We start from the raw sequence: 27,357 nt of genomic DNA, 5'->3' as shown, positions 1-27,357 counted from the left end.
TTCACGTTTATTAAAGTTAACACTTAACAATATTCTTCCCTGGGAGATAAGCCAACTCCAAAACTGCAGAATGTTGTTATAACAAAATTTATTACAAGTAAACAGCATATTGCTGGATATTATTCTTTATTAAGTTGTAAATGGTGTCATCTCACATTTAAAAGAAATTCTTTTGCTATCCTCAAAGAAGCACCTATATTGTGGCTTTAGTTACTTGCTGATTTAAATTATGCTTAAAGGCTAGATGATAGATCAAGAAGGCATGATAGTAATATCTAAAGATATGTAGTCCATGACTAAGAGTCAAACTAGACTTTTCTCAACATTGCTACTTTGTGTAGAAAACTAGCCACCCTTCATTTTCCTTTAAATCTTTGAAACCAATGGCACTTTCCAAGCCCATATTAGCCCCCGACACCCAAAGCAGGCAGGGGCATTTGAAGGAGGAAAGCATAGTGCTTAACTCTTCATCTGCTTGCTGCATTTCTTCTGCCACCCTAACTACTTTATCCCCAGTATGGCCCCAGATCAGGTTTTCCAGTCAAGTAGGGGAAGTGGTGAGTGGGGGAAAGGATAAGCACCTATGTTCCTAGCATCAGTTTTTTCCTTGTGTATGGCTCGCTACTTTGCGTGCCTGGGCCAAAATGCAAAGGATGTTAATCATGCAGTTTGCCCTTGACTACAGGGTAGGTGGGATTTAACTTTTCACACCACCCCCCGTGGTCCAAGTCGAGATGACCCCCACACACACTTTGCACCTGCTATGTGCATGGGGGGGAAAGCTTCCATTAGCTTCAAGTGGAGTTTCCCCCCATGCAAAAGGCAGAAAGGGGGGATCAATCCAGACTGAGTTCATAGTGGGAGGTAAAGGGATAAAGCCCATTTTACCACCCACACACCCCTGCCAGAGCCTTGATCTTGATCAGGGAGGACCATGCTGGCTACTTGTGAAAGAAAATTAACCATGTTTCTGAAATTTTGGCTCTCAAAGGCAAACACAATCAGAAATCCTGCTTTTAGAACTAAGTGGCTAGTTAATTTTTCTAACCTAAACAGTTTAAATGGACAATGAACAGCAAACACTTTCTTCACAAAGGGTGTATTATTTCTGGCATTCACACAAGTGGCAGAAACATAAGTAATAAAGGAGCAGAAATTCCTAAAATAAAATTGAATTGAAAGTTGTGAAAGATTTTTGGCCCTTCTAAATGCTACACATTATTTAGTACTATGGATTTTCAAGGCTATATGTAAGCAGAGTTAGATAGTAACAAACTTTATTAAGATATCTTAAACTTGCTAATTTTCCATTATATATTCACAATCTGGGTTATTCAAAAATGCACTAGGCTTTTACTGTAGCTTTCAAAAACATTTTTTACCATGTAAAACCTAATCGACCCTTAGTGTGAACATATTCATGTTCATTTAACAGTTTCATTTCTTGAGCTGTGTCACCTATATATGGTAGCTTAGTAGCATGCTTATCACACGGCTGATTATTTTCTCTAAAAACCGGTCTGTTCACACCAGCATGAGCTTCATTTAGTGATTTCAAAAGAGGGTAAAGATTCCGTGTGTTCTTGGATTCTTCGTCAATAACTTTATTTGCATACTGCTGGAATTCCTGCTCCTTGAATAATGCAATAAGTTCTTTTTGCTTGACATATTCTGTATCTTCTTGCTTCTCACGCTCTTCTCTTGCCATTTTTTCAGCCTGTATTTGGGGGGGGGGAGATATTTATTTATTAAATTTATATCCTGCCCTTCCTCCCAGAAGGAACCCAGGATGGCGAACAAAAACACTAAAAACACTCTGAAAATATCTTAAAACAAAAGACTTTAAAATATATTAAAACATCTTTAAAAACATTAAAACAAAATATATATTTTTAAAACCTTTTGAGAAACTGCTTTAAAAACATCTTTAAAAAAAATCCCAACACAGATGCAGACTGGGATAAGGCCTCTACTTAAAAGTCTTCTTGAAGGAGGAAAGTCTTCAGTAGGTGCCAACAAGCTAACAGAGATGGCACCTGTCTAATATTTAAAGGGAGGGAATTCCAAAGGGTAGGTGCCACTACAAGGTCCGTTTCCTATGTTGTGTGGAACGGACCTCCTGATAAGATGGTATCTGCAGGAGGCCCTCACCTGAAGAGTGCAGTGATCGAATGGGTATATAAGGAGTAAGATGGTCTTTCAGGTATCCTGGTCCCAAGCTGCATAGGACTTTGTACACCAAAACCAGAACCCTGAATTTGGCCTGGTAGCTAATGGGCAGCCAGTGCAATTCTTTCAGCAGTGGGGTGACATGTTGGCGATATCCTGCCCCAGTGAAGTCATGCCACCACATTTTGTACCAGCTGCAACTTCTGGACTCACCTCAAGGGCAGCCCCACATAGAGCACATTACAGTAATCCAGCCTGAAAGTTACCAGTGCATGGACAACAGTGGTTAGGCTATCGCGGTCCAGAAATAGCCGCAACTGTCTTACCAGCTGAAGCTGGTAAGGCACTCCTAGCCACTGAGGTCACCTGGGCTTCTAGTAACAAAGATGGATCCAGGAGCATCCCCAGACTACAAGCCTGCTCTTTCAGAGGGAGTACAACCCCATCCAAACCAGGCAACTGACCAATTATCCGAACTTGGGAACCACCAACACACAGCGCCCTAGTTTGGCTAGGACTCAGACTCAGTTATATAAGCATATATAAAAACAATGTTATATTTAAACTGAGACTATAAAGTTGTGGAAGTATTGATTCCCACCCCCCAATCCAAATCCAATAAATTAAGCAGAGTACGCAGATGCCAAGGGGGGGTGCTGCCCTGTTGAATCTCCACCTTGTGTGCCCCCCGTCACAGCATGTGGCATATGAAACAGCTGGGCTAAAAAGATGACTGTTGTCTTGACCTGGCACAAAAGCTAAAGAATGAACCCCAAGTGTGGCAGGGAGGGGAAGCCAGGCCATAAATCACATGGTGTTCTACGTCTGTTTACTAATGGCCAGAGTATGGGAAACAAACAGGACAAACTTGAATTCTCAATACAGGAGAGTAAATACAACTTGATAGATATAACTGAAACTTGGTGAGATGACTCGCATGACTGGAATACAGCAACTGAAGGATATAACTTGTTCAAAAAGAACAGAAGAAACAGAAAGGGAGGAGGAGTCATGCTATATGTTAAAAATATATATCCCTGCACAGAAATGCAGGAGGATGAGTTTGGTAGCTCCGCCGAGAGTATCTGGATTAAAATTAATGGGGCAAGGAATAAAAAGAACATGGTGGTTGGAGACTACTACCAACCACTCAATCAAGGAGAAGAAAAGGCTGAACATTTTGAAAAGCAATTGCCAATGTTTCAAGGAGACATGATGTAGTAGTAATGGGAGACTTCAATTACCCCAATATCTATTGGGAGACAAATTCTGCCAAACATGACCCCTGCAAGATATCCCTGACTTGTGTTGGAGATAATTTTCTCCCACAGAAAGTGGAGGAAGCAACTAGAGGATCAGCTATCCTTGACTTGATTCTAACCAACAGAGATGACTTTGTGGATGAAGTCGCAGTTACGGGAACTCTGGGGGAAAGTGACCACACTATACCCAAGTTCTTGATTTTAAAGGACGTAAAAGCTGAGAGTAGCCATACATGTACCCTGGACTTCAGGAAAGCTGATTTTAATAAACTCAGAACAATGGTAAGTAAGGTTCTGTGGCAAGCGACCCTAATGAGAGGAGGAGTCCAAGGTGGCCAGGACTTTCTAAAAATGGAATTTCTAAAGGCACCGCACATTTTCTGTTTGGCCTTTGACTTATCCTCTTAATCACAAGAATCACTATCAACTGACATCCAGCTTTAAATATGTGTAATGGCATTTGTCTGTATTCCCCCCCCTCACACATACACACACACACAATGCAAACAGAAGATCCCTCTGTCTGATTTGGGCAATTCTCCCCTTCCGCCAGCACCCCCACCCCCATGGCACTTCATTCCACGATGTTCAGGAGAGGACTGGGGGCATAAGTAACTGCAGGGGAGACAGTCTTCTTCTGCGACCTTCTTTCTGCTCATGATATTCAGGAGAATTCAAACCTCAACCTCTGTCCATTATACCACACTGATGATAATAGTATTTTGTATTTTCTGATAGGCAAGCATGGAGAACCTTTGGCCCTCCAGATGCTGCTGAACAACAACTCCCATCAGTCTCAGGAAGTGTGGTTAATGGCCAAGAATTATGAGAGTTGTAGTTCAGCAACATCTGAAGGGCCAAAGGTTCCCCACACCGTCTCTAAGTTCTTTGTCATCTGGAAATAAAGGAAGCCTGTCCCTGAGATTCTATCAATTTGCAGATGCAGTTTTCTCACTTGCATACTGCCCTCTCAGGCACTGAACAGAAATGTAAGTCATATTCCATTTTTCCTTTGAAAGAATACATTGGAAACAGAATGCCCATACTTACTATCTGCATGACATGGCTGTCTTGCAATTTTAAGTTTGCACAATGATTTCTGTGTTTCTTGTCCTTTTCCAGTTCTTGATAGATCCGGTCCGCTTCCATTAGTCCATGAAGTATCTCTTGAGCTTCCAGTTTCTCCTGTTTTTCTTTCTCTTCTTTCATTTTTATCTAGAACAACACAATCCAGTTCATATCCCAGAGTAGCAAAACCTAAAATCTAATGACTGTCTAGTAATTTAGAATTACATACATACATTTTTGATGTTCTGGGCATCACACTTTTAAATACTTTGTAAGCAACTTCCACTAATTTTAATGGAACTTGCTTTCATGCAAGTTGTTCAGGAACACAGTGTTATTGTAAAATAAGTTAATTTTAGAGACTAAAGGTTGGATCCAACACTGTCCATGCAGAAACTGAATGAGCATCTGCTCTCCCAATGGGACTTCACCTTCCTCTCCTCCCACTACAGTCTCCCATGCACCCTGAAAACTGATCGTGAAGGGCATGAGGCCCTCTGAAGCATATTTTGGGGGTACATGGGGAAGGAGAAGAAGGTGAAGCCCTGTTGCGCAAGCAGAAATCTGCTCACACAGTATCAGATTCCACCCTAACTGGTAAGAAACGGTAAAACAGAAAAGAGTGCTTCGTGCTTCATTTTTCTTACCACATTAATTCTGTGTTCTTTGATGGATTTCAAATCATTGTTGTTCTTTTCTTCTTTTGCTTTGTGCTCTCTCTCAAGCTCCTCTTCTGCCTCTGCAACATCTCTAGCAATACGCTCATCTTCATCATCAGACTTCTTTTTCATCTGTGCCAGGAGGCGGTTAGTTATATTGTCTCTCTGTTTCTCCATTAACCTGTAGTGGTTCAACAATTAGTGCAGTAATTCCTCAATTGTGTGTGGTGAGATCTGAGGTATGCCTTCATTAAACTACCAAATTGGATACAACCCACTACTCTATGCCAGTCAGGGGAGGGAGGCCCCATTCAGCACAGATGTCCTGTATCTCTACCCATATATGGGCAGTAACATAAAGCTGAGGGAATAAGGGTACACCAGGATACTTGACATGATATGCACTACAGATAACAGATGCAGGGGATTCCCTGAAGTACCACCATTGCTGAGAAAGCATGATCCCATCCTTGAGTGGCTTGGCCTGCCCTTTACTCCAATGGTGTCTTTTTGACTATAAGGATGAAGTGTGCTTCATCTTTTAATCCAGACATAAACTGCACCCCAGATATTCAAAAGTTTGGAAAACACTGAATTAATGTATGCAGATGACACATGAAGAAATTATATTAGCTTATACGAATGTCATGGGAATCTATTGAAGATGTTGAACTCAGGCGTTCCGTTTTATTTCAGTATCTTTTTCTAATCATTTAGTCTTTATTGCCAAAGATGCCGTAAATACACAACCATTAATTAGTTCAGACATTTACTAGGCCAGCAAAAGTCTTTACATAGGCAAGAAGTACAGGTGCCCCTCCTCCTCATGTATATATTGCATATTATACAGGTACTCAACATGGATGCCTGATTACGTAACTCAATTTGTGCAGCATATTCTATTTTGCTGGAGGGTGAGGATTGCATGAGTTAGGCATTAATGCAGAGCAATCACATTAAATTATGTACACGGTGGAGGGGAGGGAGACATGCCTTAAAGCAGGGGTGGGGAACCTCTGGTCCGCAGGCCTAAAATTTGGTCCTTGCGGAAATTTTCCACAAATCATTCCCCCCCCACTTCAAAATTGATGTTATATGCAGTGTCTAGTGTGGGGCAGGTTGGGATGCAGCTGCCAAGGAATGATCATGAGCCTTAAAGTGCTCCAAATTATTCCTTGGCAAGGGAGGCTTGCTCTTAGTGCCAATCAGTTGATCAGTAGTGACAGCAAGCCTGCTGTTTGCTATGGAGTTCCTTATTGGGAAATACATAGCACAGCCGATGTCTGCCTAGAGTCAACTTGCTGTCAGCATCGATCAGTTGGTCAGCGCTTGCTGAAAGCCTACTGGGATTGTCTGAACTATGGAGTTCCTGATAGGGAACTTTGCATGCCCAAAGTGGGCTTCATCTCTTAAATTGGATCCCTAGGCAGGTCTGAAGGCACTCGATACAGCCTGAAGCTAAGAAGGTCTAGATCTGGCCAGTGCCTGGATGGGAGATGGTTTGGCAACTCTATGCATGTTGCCTTGAGTTCAGTGATTGGAGAAATGGCGGATACAAATAAATAAATCAACAAAAACAAATAAAATGAGTTCACACCAGCATAAAACTGAATCTATAGTCTTTAGTCCCACAGAATCTCAATGTGCAAAATGGATCTTTAATGTAAGAATACATAATACTAGAAAAATTGCATCTTGTTTTATTTGGGTAATGTATTTACATTTATTTAACAAAATTTATATACTGCTTGAGTGAAAAAAAAGCTCTAAGCAGTTTCAAATTCATGTTCTGCCTACCTGAGCATTTCCTCTTCTTTCGCTTTTGTCAGCTTAGCCATAGCTTGCTTTGCTTTAAAATGCGCTCCAACTTTTTCATCCTCTTCCTCTTGTTTTTGTTTTTCTATAGCCTTAAGAGTTACCTGGTCAGCAACATGTGCCTTTAAAAAACCCAACAAACTCAGAATGCACATTTTGTAAACCAAAATAAGCATCACCTGGCCTGAGAATAAGAAGAGCAGTGGAGCCACTTTTTATCTTTTTTTTGCTGGGCCAGTGGCTGGCCCTGCTCTGATCCCCCCCCATCCTATTTCACAGCCTTGTGTCAGCTATCATCAGTGGAAACACCTCCAGCAGTAGCTCTCAAACAGACTGCGCCTCCAGTGGGCAAAATGGGGGCTTCCATGGCAAGCCCCTCTGTTGGTGGAGAGAGACCTCTGCCCAATCCTAAGCCATTCCCGGTGATGGGGAGAGGGGCAGAATTGCTCCCAAAGGCTTCAGAGTATTTGCACTGAGTAGGCCCAAGCTATGGAAGATAATAAAAAAGAACATGAAGAAAATAATATAGTGATGCAAAGCATGGAGTGTGGAGAGAAGGCATGTAGGGATTTGTCCCAGTTTTCTACAGTAAAGGAGCTAGAAGCAGTGGTGAAAACATAAATATAAGACAGCATATTAATGTCATCTCATGCAAACAAGAGTACCACTGCTGGGGTTGTGTAACTCCTGGAACCTTGTGGCTTGCATTGGTCCCAACGCAGGCAATTCACTGCATAAATATGATTAAACCCCAATTTTTGCACCAGTTACAAATCCATGCCCTTTGTTCACCAAATTACAAGACATTTCTGTCACACATAGGAACTATTTTGCATTGTTTTATATACAAGCCCCACAGTGAAACCAGAAAGAGAGGAAATATGACTGGGAAATGGCCTTTAGATTTTGTCCAGAAGGCAGCTTTGCTAACAGCTGATTTGACACTTTAGCAGATTTGGACTGTGCCAATTGCTTCCTGTAGCCTAAGCTGGGGGGGTGGGTGGGTTCTTGGCTATGATGGCTGAACTAGTAGGTTCTGAGTTTTGGAGACAGGAGGGGGGTAGCAGAAAACCTATATTTGAGTTGTACTGTGTGTTGCAATTTTTATCACATTGTTCTATTTATTGTATTGAGCTTTGCTTGGTATGCTTTTGTACTGTTATCTTTATTCTGCATATGTTTTTGAGATACTTTTTTTGTAAGTCGCTTTGAGTTTCATTTTGGGGGGAAAGCAACTAATAAATAAATAAATAATTCTGCCATTACCCAATCTATCATTTGGAATAGTAGGGATCATCACAATCTGTGTGTGGCTCACAGGTGATGGATTAGCAACCCCTCAACACACATAAAAAGCTATGCGTGGAAGCCCTCTGTCTTTCCTTGTACTCAAAGCTACTCCACAAAGTCATATCTGAAAAATAACAGAACTTTGCACAAACTCTTTGCCTAAGCACCAGAAATCAACTTCCCCTCCATTTGTCATAAACAGCCCTATTAATAATTTGACTGGAAATTGTTAAAGTTCAGCAACTCCTAAAAGTCCTTGTGAGTTATTAAGGACTGAAAAGCACTATTCTGATCCTAAGGAGTTGTTAATAATAGTAGTAGTAACAAATATTTATTTCATTTATGTCATTTAGTTATTTCATTTATAAGTTGCTTTTTACAATAAAAAATCTCAAAGCGGCTTGATAAAATAAAATACGACACATAAAAACAATTTAAAACCAGATTTTTTTAAAAATGACAATACAAAATCCATAAAATGATCATCCAGCAACATATTAATAAGGACCAAGTCCTGATCATTCCATTAAAAGATGAGCACCAATGTAGGAGGTAACATTAACCAAAGGTCTGGATGAACAGAAAGGTCTCCGCCTGGTGCTGCAAGACTGCCAAGGATGGCACCAGGAATGTGTTTCATACATTTGGCTCCTGGCTTCCAAGACATACCTGATGTGCCTGCCTGCGCTTCAGTTTCTCTTCTCGCTCCTCTAGCTCTTTTTCCTGCATTTCCAATTGATGTAGCCTGACCTGTGCCTGTATCTCTTTCCTTTCCCTTTTGTCTTCCAGCCTGCTCAGTTCTGCTAAACATTCGTGCTCTTTTATCCTAAAACACATAGAAGGGGGCAACCATGTGGTAAATGAGCCACATCTAAAGTTTCTCTACAGTTAACAGAACTTCTGGAACTAAAGATGGGGAAGGTTATCCGTATAAATATACCAAGTCATTGCCCAAGTAGACTGGTACAGACCACGGTTGCTTTGTAAATACAGCAGAATGAATTTATTTCTAAGTGGGTACCCTCACCTTTCAAGCAAATTATTTCCAAGATGACTTACGACACATTAAAACAGTAAAAATAGTAAAACAAAATGTAAAATCGTACCAATGCCCTTGTGATAGCAGAGGCCAGGGTACCCCTCCCCTTCCTTCTACAGTCCTAGGGCATTTGACAGTTGGAGCAGAGTGTTCTTTCATGGGGGGGGGGGAGAGAAGGCTCCCTGCAGCTGCACCACTTATATTCTTCCTGGGAGTGAAGATGCAGCCTCCCAGTTCTGGTCTTTGTTCTTTTGGCTAGTGAAAGAGGCCTTCCCTCACTTCTGCAACCCTAGGGCAAACAGCACTTGCTGGAGCAGACCTTCTTCTGGCAGCAAGAGAGCTCCCTACAGCTGCTCATTTAGAATGTGGTCCAATGATCTCCTTATTTAATAGTCTTGGCACTAACATAGCTGTAGTCGTCAAAAGAAAGCACCACAATGACAAGACCGTTCTTTCTTTAAGAACATAGGAAGCTGTCTTATTTGAGTCAGACTACTGGTCAACCTAGCTCAATATTGTCTACACTGACTGGCAAGGGCTCTCCAGGATTTCAGACAGGGGTCTCTCCTTTCCCTACCTGGAGATGCTGGGGACTGAACCTGGGACCTTCTGCATGCAAAGCAGATGCTCTCCCACTGAGCTAAGGCCCTTTCCTCAACGCTATTGCAAGAACAATAGTGAGCAGGCAAGGTTTTAATCCCCCACACAAATGCTTGTTGTTTGCTACCCTGGGCTCCTTTTGGAAGGAATTCAATTTAATAAAGAAATAAATACATAAAAGAGATCAATGTCTATACTGTTGATTTATGGGGGAAATGCATTTACCCAACAAACGGCAAGTTAATTTTATCGACTGGATTTTCAAAAGAGCTATCCTAATTATATTTACTGTTCCATTTGCTCCTTGCTAAGTTGCATTCTCTTCATATGGTGTTCTCTAGCCTTTTCCTGCTCTCTTAGTATCGCTTTTTGACGTTCACATTCTATTTCTTCATCTTTGCTGCGGTACAGGTTTTCTTTTATCTTTTTAAATTCAATCTGGGCATCTCTTTCTTTTAAGACTTCAGTAAGTAAGAGGGCTCTCTGCAAAAGAAAATTGGAATGTTTAATAGGGCCCATTTCTTTATTTTGTTTATGCAATAAACAATATTTTAAAACAAAAAACAATAATCAATAATATTAAGAAGGGGGTAATCCCTTTAACAATAGTGCTGGATAATTTCTTATGCATTAAGAGAGAGAAGAAATAACAACAACCTAACTTTGAAAGTTAAGTTGCATTATACCTGACAACGTGTGTGGGTTCACATTCTTGTACTTAGTTATTCCAATACATTATAAATAAACTCAATATCTTGTCAAGCAATGAGGTGGTTGTCTTTCTTTTCTAATTCTGACCAAGTTCGTTAATTTTATCACATTTTGTCTGCCAAAGTTTGATTCTCCAGTCCTCTAATGTTGGAGTTCTTACTTTTTTCCGCTTAGAACTAATAGTTATATGTGCAGTAATCAATAAATGTATACGCATTTCTTAATAATCTGTTAAAAATTACCAGTGGATTCATTGGAAGTGTATACCCTGTCATAACTTCAATTTATCTTATTACTTCAATCAAAAAAATCTTTATTTTGGGACAAGTCTGAAAAAATATAAATATCCACATTTATCATTTACAGTATAAATTGCTTGCCATATATATGGCTCAATCTTAACAGTGACAAGTAACATCAAGATATAAGTTTATAGAAACTGTATTTGATATTGACACTAATTGTTTGAAGGGGGACGGACACTTTGCCATATCCATTCGCATTTTTCTAAGGGGATCTCATAACTAGAATTTCCATTTAGCCTTTCCCCATTCACGGGTATGTTTTTGTTCAGGATGATCCCGAATAGTTTGCTTAATAGCTTTTGTGAGTTGGCCTCCAGCATTAAGGTCTCAAATTCTGTTGTCTACCTGAGAGGGCCATACTTTGTAATAAGGACTTGAGTGGTATTTCTGAGCTGCTGGTAAGTTGATTTGAAAATGCCATCTTTAAATAGTGTTCTTAAGTCTATTAATCCATACACCTTCCATAAAGAAAGATTACCAACTAGACCTTCTTCATTCATTTCCTTATTATTCATTTCCTCATTATAATATATAGCCATTAAAGGAGATAAACCAGGAGTTAATATCCTTTTACATTTACTCCAAAGACTAAACAAGGTCTTAGTACAAGGATTTTATTTAATTTCTTCTTTGTCAGGTTGAGTACAATACCAAAGGGCGTTTTTGAGATATTATCCTCTTCCATTATTAATGATCTGTCTGAATGAAACCAGGTTTTCGAATTTGCAAAGAGGGCTGTCCGATAGTCATTTTTTATTGGTGGGAAAGCTTTCTCCTCCCCTCCCATTTGTCTTATTGTATGACAATGTTTCCTAGCTACACTCAACTTTTTCATATCCTGAACCAAGCTTAACAGTTTTTTGCCAAGTTTCAGTAATTTTAAAATTGACTTCCACAGGTAAGTTCTGAAATAAAAATAAGAGTTTTGGCAGTACCATCATTTTTATCATGGCTATTTCCCCCATTTAATAGAGATTCTATGCTTGAACATCTCCTCCCAAATTAAAGTGAACAAATGATGATAATGATGATGATAAATCTACATTACATGGAATCCTTTCACTCTCTCATTCTGATAATACTGATAGAGTTTGGCTTGCTCAATGGCCTCTTTTCGCTTCTGTGCTTGGTACTTTGCTTCTTCCAGGTCAATCTTTCTTCTTTCTTCCTCATCCCTCTGCTGGCGCACTTTTTTGGCTTCCAGTTTTCCTTGTGACATACCCTGCAATGAAATGTATCCTCCTTATTAAAAGTATTATTAGAAGCAAAACAGACACCTTTAAAAAGCTATGCAGTTATACAACATTCAGAAAATCAGGATAAACTTCCATTTGAGTTCCACTGAAGTGCTTCTATCTCAAAGGTGAATTACACCAGGATCGCTTGGATTCTCCACTGACAATAACCTTGGATTACATTCAGTGGGAATTTTGCCGTCAATTCCAAAGGCTAAATTCAATTAAACTCCAAAGCAATATGGTATAGCTTACAGCAGGAAATTTAGGCTGACAGTTGAGATACCTGTCCTGTGTATGACAGATAAAAAAATAATTTGTTCATTCCTCATTTTTCATGCCACCCCTTACACTTGAAATAGATTCCACTGTAGGAAATGTCTACAACTACACTGTCATAACACAGTTCTATGATTACTCAGAAGCAAATCCCACTGGGACTCAAAATACCTGAAGGAGTCCCTCTCTCTGTATCAGCCTGCCCGATCTTTTAGATCTGAGGGAAAGGCCCTTTGCATTGTCCCACCACTGGAGAGGATAATTCAGGTGATGATACAAGAGAGGGCCACCTGTGGTGGTGCTCCAGTTATGGAATGCTGTCCACCCGGAAATGCACCTGGCACAGATTCTGTTGACATTTCAGCATCACTTGCTTCAGCCATGTATTTGGCAAGGCCTTTCCAGGTGCTAGCATTGGTTTCTGTTGCTGTAAAGAATTAGGTTGGCTCCAGAAGATATTTTTATTATTGATCATACAGTTTATTTTTTGTTATGTTTTCATCTGCTGTTTTCTGGATTGCTTAGACTTCAACTGAATTGTTACCCATCCTGAAATGAAGGAAGCAATAAAGTATACCAAGTAAGTAAATAAATGGGGCTTACTCCCAAGCAAGTGTGCAGCCTGTGACAGTATATACCCTTCCTTTCCACTAACTTCCTTGTACTATTCATCGTAATAGTCTACTAAGACATTTAGACAACCGTGGTAAATAAATAGTTATTAATTTATAAACTATATATATAGGCCCTAACCCTTTTGGAACAATACAGACAATAATGGTTGGGCCTGAACCTAACAAGATTTAAATGGAAATGCATGTAGCCTTAGAAATATGTGATAAATTGAAGTGTGCAGAAAGCTAACTGTACTACCTATAAGCATGGAACGTTTTATTTTTATATATATGATTTGCTGCACTGGTACACACAGGTTAAGTATTATGACACTAAACAAGGCACCAGTGTTGCAGATATGATGCCAATATTGAGGATCAGGATGTTGTTGCATTAGAATTAGTGTCTTAACGACACTACTATTTCTAATATGCAGTGGAAGGTGCAGCAGAAAGTGAGGAACGGTCATCTTCACTCACCGCTGCTCTCATCAGCTGGACTGGGCTCCCTTTTCCTTCACAGATGCTTGCCCTATGAGAAACAGCAACACTACCATCCAAACTGGGATGACAGTATCAACTGGGACCCCATGAACCTACCTGCCATGACAAGAATGACAAGAAGGGGGGGTATGTTTGGAAGGACTCTGTGTGCTGCTGTAGCTGTTGCCATTTGCCCACAACTCTGCCATATTTTCTTCTGCTATATTTCTTCTATATAAAGAGGAGGGGCTGCCTGAGGCAGCACCTCAGCATGCGCCTGGGCGTCGCACTTGGAGTCGTCTTGGGGTCTGGAATCCATCGCCAGCCAAGAAAAATGTAGCTGCAAGTGGTGGAGAGAGAAGGCAAGCAAACGAGCTGTTGTGATCAAAAGCCTGTCCTTCTTTAGGGTGAATATTTGAGATTTGAATAGTTTTTGTTCCTCAGTTGAGAGATGAGGAAGTGTCATTGTCTACTATGTTGGAAAAAGTGGTTTCTATACCTCAGGGTGAGAGCCTGGGGTGCATAGTTTCTGCCCCCTTGTGTGAGAGACAAGGGGGAATGTTTGGTATGAGAGTTTGGTATGAATGTTGTACTTAGAATACATGTGTGCATTATTTGGCTGTATGTAGAATTGAGTGGTTGTCATGGGTGTACTTGTGAGTATGCTGTTTTTAGGATGTGTGGTTGAATTATGTGAGTGCTTGTAGAGTGTGATTTGAGGCAAGTGTGAGTGTGTTGGTTTAGAATGTTAATATGTTTAAATATGAATGTGCTGATTTTGTAAGGGTGTGTTTGAGTAAATTAAATGATTTTTTTTTCTTTTCCCAATGGTAGTAAGACAAAATTCTGATATAATGGGGGCCGGCTGTTTTAATTGATTTTTATTATTATTATTATATTGTGATGAAGAAATCTGATTTGTTTAATTTATTATGTTATAAAATAAGCTTGTTTTAACATGTTTGTTCTCCCTTGAAACATAGGGAATATTCTGTTTAGTCTATCATGTCTATTACGTTTTTTTCTTGTATTTCTTGTACTTAATTTTATATGCAATGTTTATATTACATTGATACTAAAGAGGATGTTTTGTTCAGTTAACTATATTTTGTTTTTTGCAGTTGTTGTTTTAAGATGTTTGGACTTCTTGTATACCGCTTAGAGTTTTATTTATTAAATATTAGCGGTATATAAATGGATTAAATAAATAAATAAATAAGATGGCAGATTCCAGCTAGGTGCCAGAACATGGAGGCCCCACCCTGTAAGGTCAACAATTTCTGGCTTCATTACAGTCACTTCCAGGAAGGTTAGGTTGGCTGGCTGTTTCTAAGGAGGACACCAAAGCCTTAACAATGAGCAGTCCATTTCCATCCAAAAAGATCATTATAAGGCCTTTGTAACATTGAGAATATGGTGCCTGAGTTTGCTTGTTTTCTTGTTCCTCCCCTTTTCCTGTTTATTTATTTATTTATTATTTAATGTATATCCCGCCCTTCCTCCCAGCAAGAGCCCAGGATGGCAAACAAAAGCACTAAAAACACTTTAAAAAGTGTCATGCCTGTCTATTTATTTATTTATTGTCTTTGTACCCTGCTCTTCAGCCAAAAAGGCTTGCAGAGTGGCTTACGTACAATCAATTAATAGAAGACAGTCCCTGCCCGCAGATTTACAATCTAAAAGACATGACACACAAGGGGCAAGGGGGGAAGAGGAAGAAAGTATAATCAGATTCCAATTCTTTAACTGTAGCTCTTATAATGACCAGCTGTCCTAGAAACAGTACAGGGGGAGGAGGTGCCTGATGGAGCTGGTCTTTCAGCAGAGATGGCCATTCCTAAGATGTTTCTCTTTCCAGTCTGATCCCCTCAGGGCACCATGGTTCTTCAGAAGCCCCTGTGGTGGCAGTTGAGGGCAGGGAGGACCCCTCCCCATTGGGAGCTCTATAATTTATTTATTTATTTATTTGGTTATATTTATATACCGCCCATAGCAAGTAGCTGTCAGGGCGGTAAACAGCATAGGATAAAATACATACATTGTAATAATAAAATCACAAAACATATATGACATAAAGAAAAACAAAATACAATTAAACAGAAAATAAAAAATAAAAGCTAGTATACAAGATTAAAAAGCTAAAAAGATTAGAGTAATTAAAATGGCAGCTCCCACATTGTTTCTGTTTCTCCTCTGCTCTCCTCAGGACAGGATGGTAGTTTGTAAGCCTGAGGGCATAGGGGCTGTTATTTTTTATGAACTTCTAAATTGCTCTGCCACTGGGAGCTTTTCTGGCTGAAGAGTGGAGAATATACTTTACACACTACTCCACAGACAACAATACAATATGCCTGGACAGTAAATCAGTATTATTATTTCTCCGTTGCAAAAGGAGGAGGTTACCTCACAAATTCGTGGTTGAGATAAGATCTGAACCTGGGACTTCCCAACTCACACTCCTAGCCACTATATAATCTCTGATAATAAAAATGTAGATTCCGATTACAGTAGGGCCCCGCTTTACAGCGATTCGCTTTACAGCGGTCTCAGTTAGATGCAATTAGACTAAAGCCCCACTCATACGGCACTTGTTCCATTTTTACGGCGGTTTTGGGTATCGTGTGCCATTCTATTCAATGGGTTCCGCTTTACAGCGGGGGTCCAGAACGTAACCCGCCGTATGAGTGGGGCCCTACTGTATACTCAAACTCTTTTGACTGACAAATCCAGGAGTAAGAGAAGAGTTATAAAGACATTCAGATGTTTGATAAGTAACCCACAGGCACTGAAATGTACACATTTCTCTTACTGCAATAGTGTTGCTCCAGTTTTTCACAAGTGCTTGAGACTTCAAGTGCAGATCTTTCCGCGCTTTCCTTTCAGCCTGAATCCGGGCTACTTCTCTAGCTGGGGCAGTGAGTCTGTCCTGAATCCTCTCCCATTCTTTTTTGGACAGTATAGTTATTTGGCGAAGATCTACTCCCACTGGAAGAAATATTCCCTCCAGAACATCATCTTCATTTGCTAGATATAAAAATAAATGTTTTTTTAAACTCTGTTTACAACTCTTCCACCTCCTGGACTGAAAATCATGGCTTTAATACCAGATTGAGAATGAGATCAACCCTGTCTAAATTATATCATGTATAGTTTTACACTGCAGTCCTCAACATGTTTAGTTAGAGGAAATGTCTTCTGATTTCAGTGACATTATTCTTATGTAAATGTTCATAGGGTCACAACCTGACAATATGCATGTCTTCTCAGATGTAAGCCCCTCTGAGTTAAATGGATTTACACCCAGATAAATGAGTATGCATAGGGGTTGCCAAGCTTTCTGGGCCCATAGGTATATTTGGTGCTTTGAGAGGATACTGTGGGCACTGCCCTGTCTGGTTGATTCTCTTCCCCTTCCCCCAGGCAGTGCCGCCCATATGTGAGTCTGTGTGCGCATCCTTGAAGAAGTATGTTCAAGACTTTCTCAGCTCTCACTTCTTAAAAGACTCACAAAATAAACTGCGGGGGGGACGTATTGGGGATGCAAGGCAAAATCTTAAAATATAAGTGTCTCACACACCAATAAAGTTCCTCTGAAGATGGGAAGGGGCCCAATAGGAGTGAGTAGCAGCACCCAGGTGAGACAGAAGCATGGTTTCCCTGTTCGCTACAGCTTTAATATTAACACAGCAAACCTACAAAGATTGCATTATCGCAATTACTGCTCTTATGAATGGTCGCTATGCTTACCTTTTGCACACCGGAGACTTGCATGGAAATATCACATTGCATTTCATAGCTATTTAGCTCTCCCATTTACAAACCCCACCCCAGGCCTGCGATACAGAATGACACGTAGTGTATCTGACAAAGTAGATTCCGGTCCATGAAAGCTTATGCCACAGGGATTCCCTCTGGCACCACCCAGGGCAACAGGTAGTGATGGTCCGCGTCAACTGCAGCTGCCACAGAAGCATACGTTTAAATGGTTGCGTCCTCTCCAACCACCTCCCCTCCAATCCTCATCGCACGGGGGGGGGAAGGGATGGGCGCCTTACAAAATGCAGTGGGTACATTTTCCTATATTGCCCTCCAGTCAGTACCCACGTACCTGATACACATCCATACCCAGGAACATCTCTCCAGTCCCCACCACCACCAGCTCGTTCCTCCACGCCCTCCCCCGCGACACACACTCACGGGTAGGCTCTCGATCCTGCCCTTTGCGCCTCCCGAATCGCACGACAGGACGGACCACGGCCCCCATGGCGGGAAGCGGCGAGGAGCGGGCTGGAGGCGAACCGCGTGCCGCTCCCAGCACAAGGCAGCTCAGTGCCGAGCGTCGCGAGTGTACAGTGGTTGCTAGGCAACTGCCGGGGAACAGTGGCGCTGGAGGGGGGAAGTCACGCGACGCTCTGAGGCCGGGACGGCGCGAGAGTTGTTTGGGCGTTCACGTGACCCGGCTTGAAGAAGACGTTGCAGGTCAGTACGGCCGGGTGGTCGCGAGAATTCCGTCTTCCCTCCCCCCCCCGCTCACCCCCCGCGCGGCAGCCCCTCCTGTCGCAGTCCCGCGCGCTCTAGGGCTCTGGCCCGCGAGGTTCTTGACCAACCATCCACTCCACGCAGGCGGGCAGGGAGGGATAGCCATATTCAGAGAGGGGGGAACCTGCGAGTCATTGACACAGCTGCCGAGTTCTCGGGGTTGGCCCACGTCTTAGATAAAAGGCTCTGCTGGTATTAGCAGGGAACTGTCGGGCCCGGGCTTCTACTGCCTGCCTAGTCCGTTTAATTGTAATCTATGGCTCTCGCCAGTTGTTGCTGGACTACAGTTCCCACCATCCCTGACCATTGACCATGCTGCCTGGGGCTGATGGCAGTTGGAGTCCAGCAACATCTGGAGGTCTACAAGTCCCCCACTACTGCCCCTTAGCGAGCCGGTGAGCGTTCACACATTCGAGACGAATGACTTTTCTCTTGTAGTGCTGTAGACCCACTTAGAATGTGAAATGGCTGTGATGAAGGCGATCTTCATGTATTTGTTCTTGTATTAATGAAACACGCCTTCACGGTTCTATTCAATATCAATAAAAACAATAAGAATGCTACACAGCTGGGGCTGAAAATGCAGTAGCTGCCTTCACTGGCTAATTGACAGCTTAAATATACACAGATATGCTCTATTGCCTGACCTTATTAGGCTCTTCTCTGTCTGCTCTTCTCAGCCCTTCCCCAAGGTGTTGTCATAGTCCAAGTTCCAGGTAAAAAGCAGCCCTTCTGATTATCTACAAGGGTCTTCTGGCCCCTGGCACTTGGTCATACAATTTAAGTAGAATAATTTTGTCATTACATTATGTTATTTTTCTAAATAGGGAAAGAACATGGACTGACATTCTTACTGTTGGACTTGTACTGGGGAGACCTGAGTTCAAATCCTCTCTCACCCATAAAGCCCACTGGGTTGTTATAGGCTAGTTATTATCGCTAAGCCTACCCTACCTCACAGGGTTGTTATGAGGATAAAATGGTGAGGGGAATAACCCTATGTGTCACTTTGAGCTTCTTGGAGGAAGGATGGGATAAAAATGTAAGTAGTCTTGTCTCTCTCTGTGCAGCTATTACAGAGTGCCCTGCATTCATACTGGAACAAAACTGTGAAACATTCACTTGTTTTTATCTGACACCCTCCAATGTATTCAGATTTCAAACAGAGTATCGACGAGTGAGTATCATTGTGCTGTTCTACTGTTAGATTATTTTCCTTTGTTAAAAAAATGTTTTTTTTTAAAAAAAATGTTATATGGGATGGATTTACTACCTTTCACAGGGTGGTTCTAAACATCTTTAAAGCATAATCAAATGTTCCATATTTATATTTTAGTTTTTAATAAGGGTTGCTTCACATGTTACACTTTACAATTTAATACTTGTCTGCATGTATCTTGTAATAAATGAGGTGAATATACAGAGTCAGTGTCATTTCACCAGGTTCAGTACACTACTGAAATACAGTTAGAGGAGTCTTAATTGGCATCAACTTGCTGCATTGTGTTTTTGTTATGTGTATGTTAAGGGGAATGTAAGTTGAGTAGTTAATGTGCATAATAACTGGCTATTGTGCACATTCACCAGGCCTCATGGAGAATGTACATGTTAACCTTCCATGAAGAGGGAATTGTGCACATTTTCCAGTAAGTGTACATAATCCCCAACAGGCTTTACAGAATATGCATATATTGCCTGATTTTGGTACATTCTCCGGCCATTATGCATAATCCGCAACAGGCTTTGGGGAATGTGCATATCTTGATTGCATTTTGTACATTCTCTGGATGATATACGTAGTCTCCAAGACTTGTGTCTTTCTATTTCTTGTTCAGAAATGTGGAATCTATGCCTCTTCGGTTGCTTCTGGACCACTGCCTAATCTTGCATGTTCCACAACATATTTCCACAGAGCAGCAGGAAGGGGGGGGCTTCAGATTAAGATTAACATTTTTCTGCAGTCCAGCCACCTTTTCACCATTCTTACCTGTTCCCCAGTCAGCTGAGCAGCACAAGGGGGGGGTGCATAGAGAGGAAATATTTAAACCTTCCCTCCCCCTCCCACAATTCTGAGGGAAATTGCTCTCCCCCATCCCCTTATTAAGCTAAGGATAAGGCTTTATAGCTGCATGGGGTTGGTTGTCATGGGTATCTCAGGGAAGGGAAGATTAAACCAGTTGAAGAAGGGTTACCCAGCAGGGAAAAGAGGACTGGGAGAGAGAGTGTGAAGCACCGCACACTGCTGGCAAATTACCTGCTCCCACCTTTAACCCTGGTTGGCATAAAATGTTCTCAGTTTCACTAACATTTTTCAATCCATGTTTTCAAATGGAAGTTTGTGGCATGTTAGAAATGTTTTCATATTGACTGGAAGAAGATTCACATTCTCTGACATCTGTTTGGAGACAATGAGCTGTATTCAAGTAAGTCTTACTCAGAGAAGACCCATCGAAATGTATGGACTTGTTAGCCATGTCTATTAACTTTATTGGGTCTACTCTGAGTATGACTAGCATTGAATACCACCCTATGCATATGGCCTGTGCTATTTCTTAACACAGCAATCCGAACTCTGGCTGTCCCAGCCCCTTTTTCCCTACTAATCCTTTCTCAGCTGGTTAAATCTTCCTCCCTTGTAATTCCCATGATGACTGACTCTATGCTGCTATTAATCTTTTCCTTAGCTTAATATTTGTGTGTGTCGGGGGAGAATTTCTATCAGAGTGCCTCCTCATGGAAGGTTAATGTGCACATTCTCCATGAGGTCTGGTGAATGTGCAAAATGGCCGGGTATTATGCACAGTAACCTTCCAACTTACATTCCCCTCAAGATATACATGGCATAGCAACATGCATGTGTGTATCCTTGTCTCTGTTTATTGCAGGTGCAGACTGGCCTGGTTCACACATGACAGATCATGCATTATTGTTATGAACACAAGCTGCAGCAAGCTTTGGGCTCCCTCTTCCTTTGCCATTCTCCTTTACGCAAAAGGAGAGGAGCTTAAAACTTACAATCTGGTTTGTAATCAACTGGTTTGCTGTTTCATCCAACTGCAGCAAACCATGTTGGGTTTCATATTATGGGATATTGCAGATTCTAATATATTATGAATTCTCATAGAATCATATAATAGTAGAGTTGGAAGGGGCCTATAAGGCCATCAAGTCCAACCCCCTACGCAATGCAGGAATCCAAATCAAAGCATTCCTGACAGATGGCTGTCCAGCTGCCTCTTGAATGCCTCCAGTGTCTGAGAGCCCACTACCTCTCTAGGTAATTGGTTCCATTGTCGTATGGCTCTAACAGTTAGGATGTTTTTCCTGATGTCCAGTCGAAATCTGGCTCCCTGTAACTTGAGCCCATTATTGCGTGTCCTGCACTCTGGGATGATCGAGAAAAGATCCCGGCCCTCCTGTGGACAACCTTTCATGTGCTTGAAGAGTGCTATCATATCTCTGTACTTTCTCTTATTCTCTGTACTTTCAAAAGCACAGTGAAATACTGTCATCCACTACCTGATTTGTAGTAGTGCATTATTTGTGAATAAGATACAAGATTATATTTTTCTGAAAAGTTGGCCTTTCCAAGATCATGGGCCCACTGAAATAGTAATAGAGCACTTAAGCAAAAGGTTTTCTTTCATTTCCAGATTTATGTTTATCCAACAACTATGAAGGTTCTTCTGGTTTTTGATTTTGACCATACAATCGTAGATGAAAACAGTGATACCTGGATTGTGAAATGTGCACCTGCTTCAAAACTTCCTGAAGAAATTAAAAAATCCTATCAAAAAGGACTTTGGACAGAATATATGGGTAGAGTCTTCAGATATCTGGGGGACATTGGCATAAGAGAAGAGGAGATGAAAAGTACTATGACAGCAATCCCTTTCACTGCAGGAATGAAAGAGCTCCTAGATTTTATTGGTAAACACAAAGGCTTTTTTGATTGTATAATTATATCAGATTCTAATGCAATATTTATTGATTGGATTTTAAAAGCTGCTAATGTCTGTCAAGTATTTGATGAAGTGTTTACAAATCCTGCAAGTTTCGATGACTGTGGCTATCTTACTGTACAGAATTGTCACATTCATGATTGTGCAAAGTGTCCTATAAACCTCTGCAAGAGAAGAGTTTTAGAAGAATTCTTAGAACATTTAAAGCCGAAGCTGAAATACTCACAAATTATATATATAGGTGATGGTGGAAATGATATGTGCCCAGTAATGTGTTTAAAAAAAAGTGATGCTGTTATGCCAAGACATGGGTATATGCTAGAGAGCATGATTTCTCAGTTGTCTAAGAATCTTGTTCCCTTGGAGGCATCAGTTGTCGTCTGGTCATCCGGTATTGAGATACTGGCCTATTTAGAATTACTTACAAAAGGATAGACACAATTAATACTGATTAATAACAGTAAATGGGTGCTGCTATCTGAATCTTTTCACAGTAGAACTACTTTATGAATGTTAGAAAAATTAACACGTTGTTTACACTACTTTGATTCATTGTCTTCCCTTGTGCAAATTCAGTGTGGGGTGAGGTGGGAGGAAGGTGTGCCTGAGAAGGGAAAGGAATTCATAAATGAATGAATTAGCAGATGCCCAAGGTTGCAGTCCTGTACACACTCACCTATGGGTAAGTCCCATTGAACTCTATGGGGCTTACTTCTGAGCAGACATGTATAGGATTGCACTGGAAGTCATTGTTAAATGTAGGCCATGTAATATCTATATTACATCAGACAAACTATCAGTGGAAGTTTACCTCTACTTAATTACTGAATGAGGAAATATGGGTAGTTGCTATTTATTTTCCAGAGCAACAGAAGAATATTCTTTCAGAGAGTTGAAAATGTTGCCCTTAGTCCTTCTGCAAAGAGGTGAAAACCACTGATGGAGGGTAGAAATGTGGCAAGAGCTAAAGCCAAAGTTGCGCAATGATGTCCCACTTTCAGCCACAGCTTCATTCCGTATAAGATGATGTGATTTTTACCAAGTAGCCCTATGAGTTAACTTTTAAAGGATTGTTGATAACATTGGGATGTGATTCTGGCTTTACTCTTGTGAGCATCCACCCCCCCCAGCCCCTTACACCTTTATAATTCATCTGCTGTTTGCAAGAAACATAAATGTTCCTGTTATTTGTGAGCAACAAGGCATTTCTGTATAACCCTGTCATGTTATTCAGGGACAGTTGTTTCCATGTGTCACAAAATCAGCCTAGAAATTGGGGCTGATTTTGTCACATGAGATTTTCACACATCTCAACACAACATGGCAGTTGCCCTTCTTCCTCTTACTTACCAAATATACTCTTTCACATTATTTAATAAATAGCTAACATTATTCAGTATCAATCACTGATCACAAAGTGAAAGGTAATAAGGCACACAGGCGCATTAGGAGGGTACTTGATATTAATGCAACCTTCCATGTTTATTTGCACTTCCCACTAAATTACATGGGTCTAACTTCTATGTATGTTTGCATAGGATTGCAGCCTTAAAGTCAGAATTTTGCTAAATGAATATGTATATAATAATGTTGGAAAGGAGAATGTATCAATCCCATTTTGATGCCTCTTAATACAATATTCTATTTCTGAGGCATGTTTGTGCATCTTTGTTAATATCTCTGAGGATATCACCCAGGAGTATATAATCCATTTTCCTATGGCGTTTTATTAGTGTTAGGATGGTGTGTCTGAAATGAAGAGTTTGAAAAATGGTATATATTGATAAACAGTATTGTGTTGACTTTTGTACCCTATTGTGAAATGTAACTGTGTTAAAATGTTTAGTATGTGGAAAAATATTCAGATAAAGTGATTTTTTCAGTTTGAAAGCATATATATGTTTGAAAGTGTGAATAAGGGACTGTTGGGAGCAAAACTAGATAGGCTTCCAGATCGTAGTAATTGTATGGCAATCTTCCCTTTGAAGAGTTAGCAATCTGCTAAAATTCAAATATTGAGGTTAAAGGGCTTGATACACTGAGCAATGGATTTGCTTGGAGATCCACTTTTGCTCAGTTGTTATTTTGTCTGAATACAATGTGCCTACTGCAACTTTTGGAGTCTATATATTCTTTAAAATAACGAAGATATAAATTTAATTTATCCTGTTTGTAGTTTTGTATTTAAGGATTCCTGCTTATATAAAGATGCTTAATTAAATATTTTATTAAGTAACCACATTACAATTTGAATTCTTTGGCTTTAATGTAAAATATAGCTGCAGTATAAATAAACAACCTACATTTGTATAAACAGATCTGATGTTACAGGGATGCTCAGAGATTCTTGCACTCAGTGGTTGTAAAAACAAGAGCACTATGTGGCATGTGCAAGTACAATTTCTTAGTTAATTCCCCAGGCTAATAAAATTGTCCCTTGGATAGTGGTTGTGAAAAGGAGAAAAAGTGATACTTAGTGAAAGAATCATTGTTAAAATTCTTAACAATACATTAGAAATCCCCTTGGAATCAATTCTAAAACAGATAACCTGAAATCAATCTCAGCACTCCAAACCCTTCTAAAATAAAGTTTTCACCAAATTCCTAACATCTGTAAAAAGGCTGGTTTTGCAGACCTTTCTAGGGTCTACTACAGAAAAGGCCTTAGTTTGAGTCATTGCCAATCCAACCTCTGAAAATTGGTTTTAGGAACCTGACATCAATTCTCAGAGGTAGGTTGATAATCTCTTGCTCAGATTAAGTTCTGATAATATCAACATACTGTATTTCTAGTCCTTTCCCTGTATTTTCTTTTTTTCCTTTTCCTTTTTAACTATGCTGTTCCCAATACTTTAGCTTGTAAGAAATAACACCTATGATAGCACTGTGCAGGTGAGGGGTGAGGCTAGGTACAGGAGATCTTTCTTGGTTCCAATTAAGTTATATGAGACAAAGTAAATTGACTGCCATCAGACAATTGAAAGGGGGAAAAACCTTCTTACTCCAAGCAATGGAATCACCATGGACAGATTTAGGGTGGATTCCAAACCCCCATCCCCTGCCAGTGGGGCTTTGCAAAGCAGTGGAGCAACCGCTCCATCTGCCGCCTACCCACTCATGTGGTAGCCACAGCAGAAGATGAAAGGGGCATGATGAGCAGGCCTGATCTCAGTGCAGGGATCAGGTCTGGATCAGGCATGATGCCACTGAGTGATGACAGCAAGAGTGGCTCAAGATCCAATGGGTCCCAGGCCACCTTGGCCCCTCTCACATTACCTACTGTGGGTCTTGGCAGTAGCTGGAATAGTGTCAGCAAATTTCCTGCCACCCATTCAGTAGACAGAAGGGGGAAAGCTGAGTGGAAGGACACCTGCTCAATCAACCCCCACCACCCCAGTCTGGCATAAAGGGGGAGTTGGATTGCTCTATAATACATATGTGCAGTGGCAGCCATGAGTACTTCTTAAACGTTTCACTGACAGGCTACCATTCATTTATATGGTGAGAATGAACATGGCGGAGAGGTGAAACTTCCCCATACGGACACTGTGTGGTTCAAATTCCACTGAGAGAGAGTAGAAATATCCCTCCTCCCACTGTGAAGGCATAAACATTGCCCTTCTTAAGACTAAAGAGTACAGGGGTCATAACTTCTGAGTGGAAAGAGTAATTCCATTTGAGGATCCGTGGAGAGGGGGCAGGGCTAGACTTAGAAAAGCAGGCTTGTTCTGTTTGGCCTGTAGCAATGGCCTTAGTAACTGGTGGTGGCGATGGAACCCCCCCAGACTTGACAGGCTTTTAACTAATCCACATTATTTACTTGGGCATTTATACCCTACCCTTTCATGCTATCACTCCTAATGTGGCTCACAAATAATAACAAAGGCAATCAAAAACCAGTATCACACAAAAAGTTAAAACATACTAAAACAACAGAAACAGTTAAAATCAGCACAACCATTTTTTTAAAAGGCCTTGGGAAACCAAAAGACCTTTTGCATAAAACCAAAAAGACACAAAGGGGTACCAGGTGAGCTTCCCTATGGAGATCATTCCAAAGATGGATTGCTACAACTTAGAAGACCCTCTATTCACCACATATCTAACCCCAGCTGATTCTCTGAGAAATGGCAAATGCTCTGTTGTGAACTTACAAAACGTGGGTGTAATTTAGCAGTGCCTTTTAGGAAATTTTGGCCAGGAATGGATAACCTCCAGCCTGAGGGCTGAATGTGAGCCTCCAGATCTCCCTATCCATCCCTCCCAATGCCATGCCCATCACCAGCTCTGCTTTGTGCACTCCTGGAGTGCTCTTGCCTGATTGGAGTGTGTTCTTGACAACGACCTATTACTCTCCTAGATGGAGAGATGTGGGTGACTTGTGTGTGACTGGAATATAGCCTGCTGTACAAAGGTAAGGGTCAGGTTTGTTGCTCTGCCCTTGCTTGTCCCTGCCCTCTGCTTGCATGCACCCCCTGGAATGCTGCCCAAGAGGATATGCTGCCCTTGCACTAAAAAAAAATTCCCCATCCCTATTTTTGACAAACCTGTTTCCCTTTGGGATAAGTCTTTCCTCTTGGCCATGCCTTAAAATTAAGGATAAAAATGAGGAAAAAACTATCATAGGTAAGTTAATGGAGTTAAAGGGCTGAGGGCTAACTTCATTCTTGAGTGGTTTATATTTTGGAAGCTGGATCTCTTCACAGTAAAGACAACTAAGTAGAGGCAGACAGTAAAAAGATACTGAATAATAATAATAATAATAATAATAATATTTAATTTGTTTGTCGCCTATCTGGCAATTAGCCACTCTAGGCGACGTACATTAAAAGAGATAAAATACAATAATAACAGATGTAATCACATTAATAACAATAGGTAAAATACTGGACAGTCATCAATACATATAAAAGCAATTATATTAACAACATACGATAAATGACAGAATCATGGTGATTTACCCAATGACCTCAAAGGCTTGCTGGAATAGCCACGTCTTCAGGGCCTTGCGGAATACATCTAGGGAAGGGGCATGTCGAAGATCACATGGGAGGGAGTTCCAGAGAGTGGGGGCCACCACAGAAAAGGCCCTCTCCCTAGTCCCCACCAACCTAGCTGTTTTGGTTGGCGGGATTGAGAGAAGGCCTTGTGTGGCTGATCTAGTTGGGCGGCATAATTGGTGGTGGTGGAGGCGCTCTTTCAGGTAAGCTGGGCCGAAACCGTACAGGGTTTTAAAGGTTAAAACCAACACCTTGAATCGGGCCCGGAAAACAACCGGCAGCCAGTGTAGGTCAAATAATACTGGCGTGATGTGGTCCCGTCGGCGG

The 27,357-nt window shown here is 41.0% G+C and overlaps 2 protein-coding genes across 7 annotated transcripts; one reads left to right on the top strand and one right to left on the bottom strand.

Annotated features, from left to right (window-relative positions):
- On the bottom strand, nucleotides 1-18,019 carry CFAP210 (cilia and flagella associated protein 210). Its single transcript, XM_061608543.1, has 9 exons — nucleotides 17,727-18,019; nucleotides 16,339-16,553; nucleotides 11,967-12,140; nucleotides 10,192-10,385; nucleotides 8,933-9,089; nucleotides 6,956-7,095; nucleotides 5,147-5,339; nucleotides 4,482-4,646; nucleotides 1-1,717 (listed from the first exon to the last, which is right to left on the bottom strand). Exons 1-9 carry the CDS (start codon nucleotides 17,791-17,793, stop codon nucleotides 1,379-1,381), a joined length of 1,644 nt encoding a protein of 547 aa, XP_061464527.1. The 5' UTR covers nucleotides 17,794-18,019; the 3' UTR covers nucleotides 1-1,378.
- On the top strand, nucleotides 17,795-24,271 carry PHOSPHO2 (phosphatase, orphan 2). 6 transcript variants are annotated; one of them, XM_061608544.1, is made up of 3 exons: nucleotides 17,795-18,008; nucleotides 19,139-19,245; nucleotides 21,722-24,271. In XM_061608544.1, exon 3 carries the CDS (start codon nucleotides 21,743-21,745, stop codon nucleotides 22,463-22,465), a length of 723 nt encoding a protein of 240 aa, XP_061464528.1. In that variant the 5' UTR covers nucleotides 17,795-18,008; nucleotides 19,139-19,245; nucleotides 21,722-21,742; the 3' UTR covers nucleotides 22,466-24,271. The 6 variants fall into 6 exon arrangements, with proteins under 6 accessions (XP_061464528.1, XP_061464529.1, XP_061464534.1 ...); XM_061608545.1 differs by lacking the exon at nucleotides 19,139-19,245 and adding an exon at nucleotides 18,896-19,110 and having other exon boundaries at nucleotides 17,924-18,008; XM_061608550.1 differs by lacking the exon at nucleotides 17,795-18,008 and adding an exon at nucleotides 18,050-18,260.
- The last annotated feature ends 3,086 nt before the right edge of the window (nucleotides 24,272-27,357 follow it).

This window comes from Rhineura floridana, chromosome 2 (assembly GCF_030035675.1).
Source record: "Rhineura floridana isolate rRhiFlo1 chromosome 2, rRhiFlo1.hap2, whole genome shotgun sequence".
NCBI classification, from domain to species: domain Eukaryota; kingdom Metazoa; phylum Chordata; class Lepidosauria; order Squamata; family Rhineuridae; genus Rhineura; species Rhineura floridana.
Note: the sequence above shows the minus strand (reverse complement) of the source record. Positions and strands in the feature narration are given on the sequence as shown.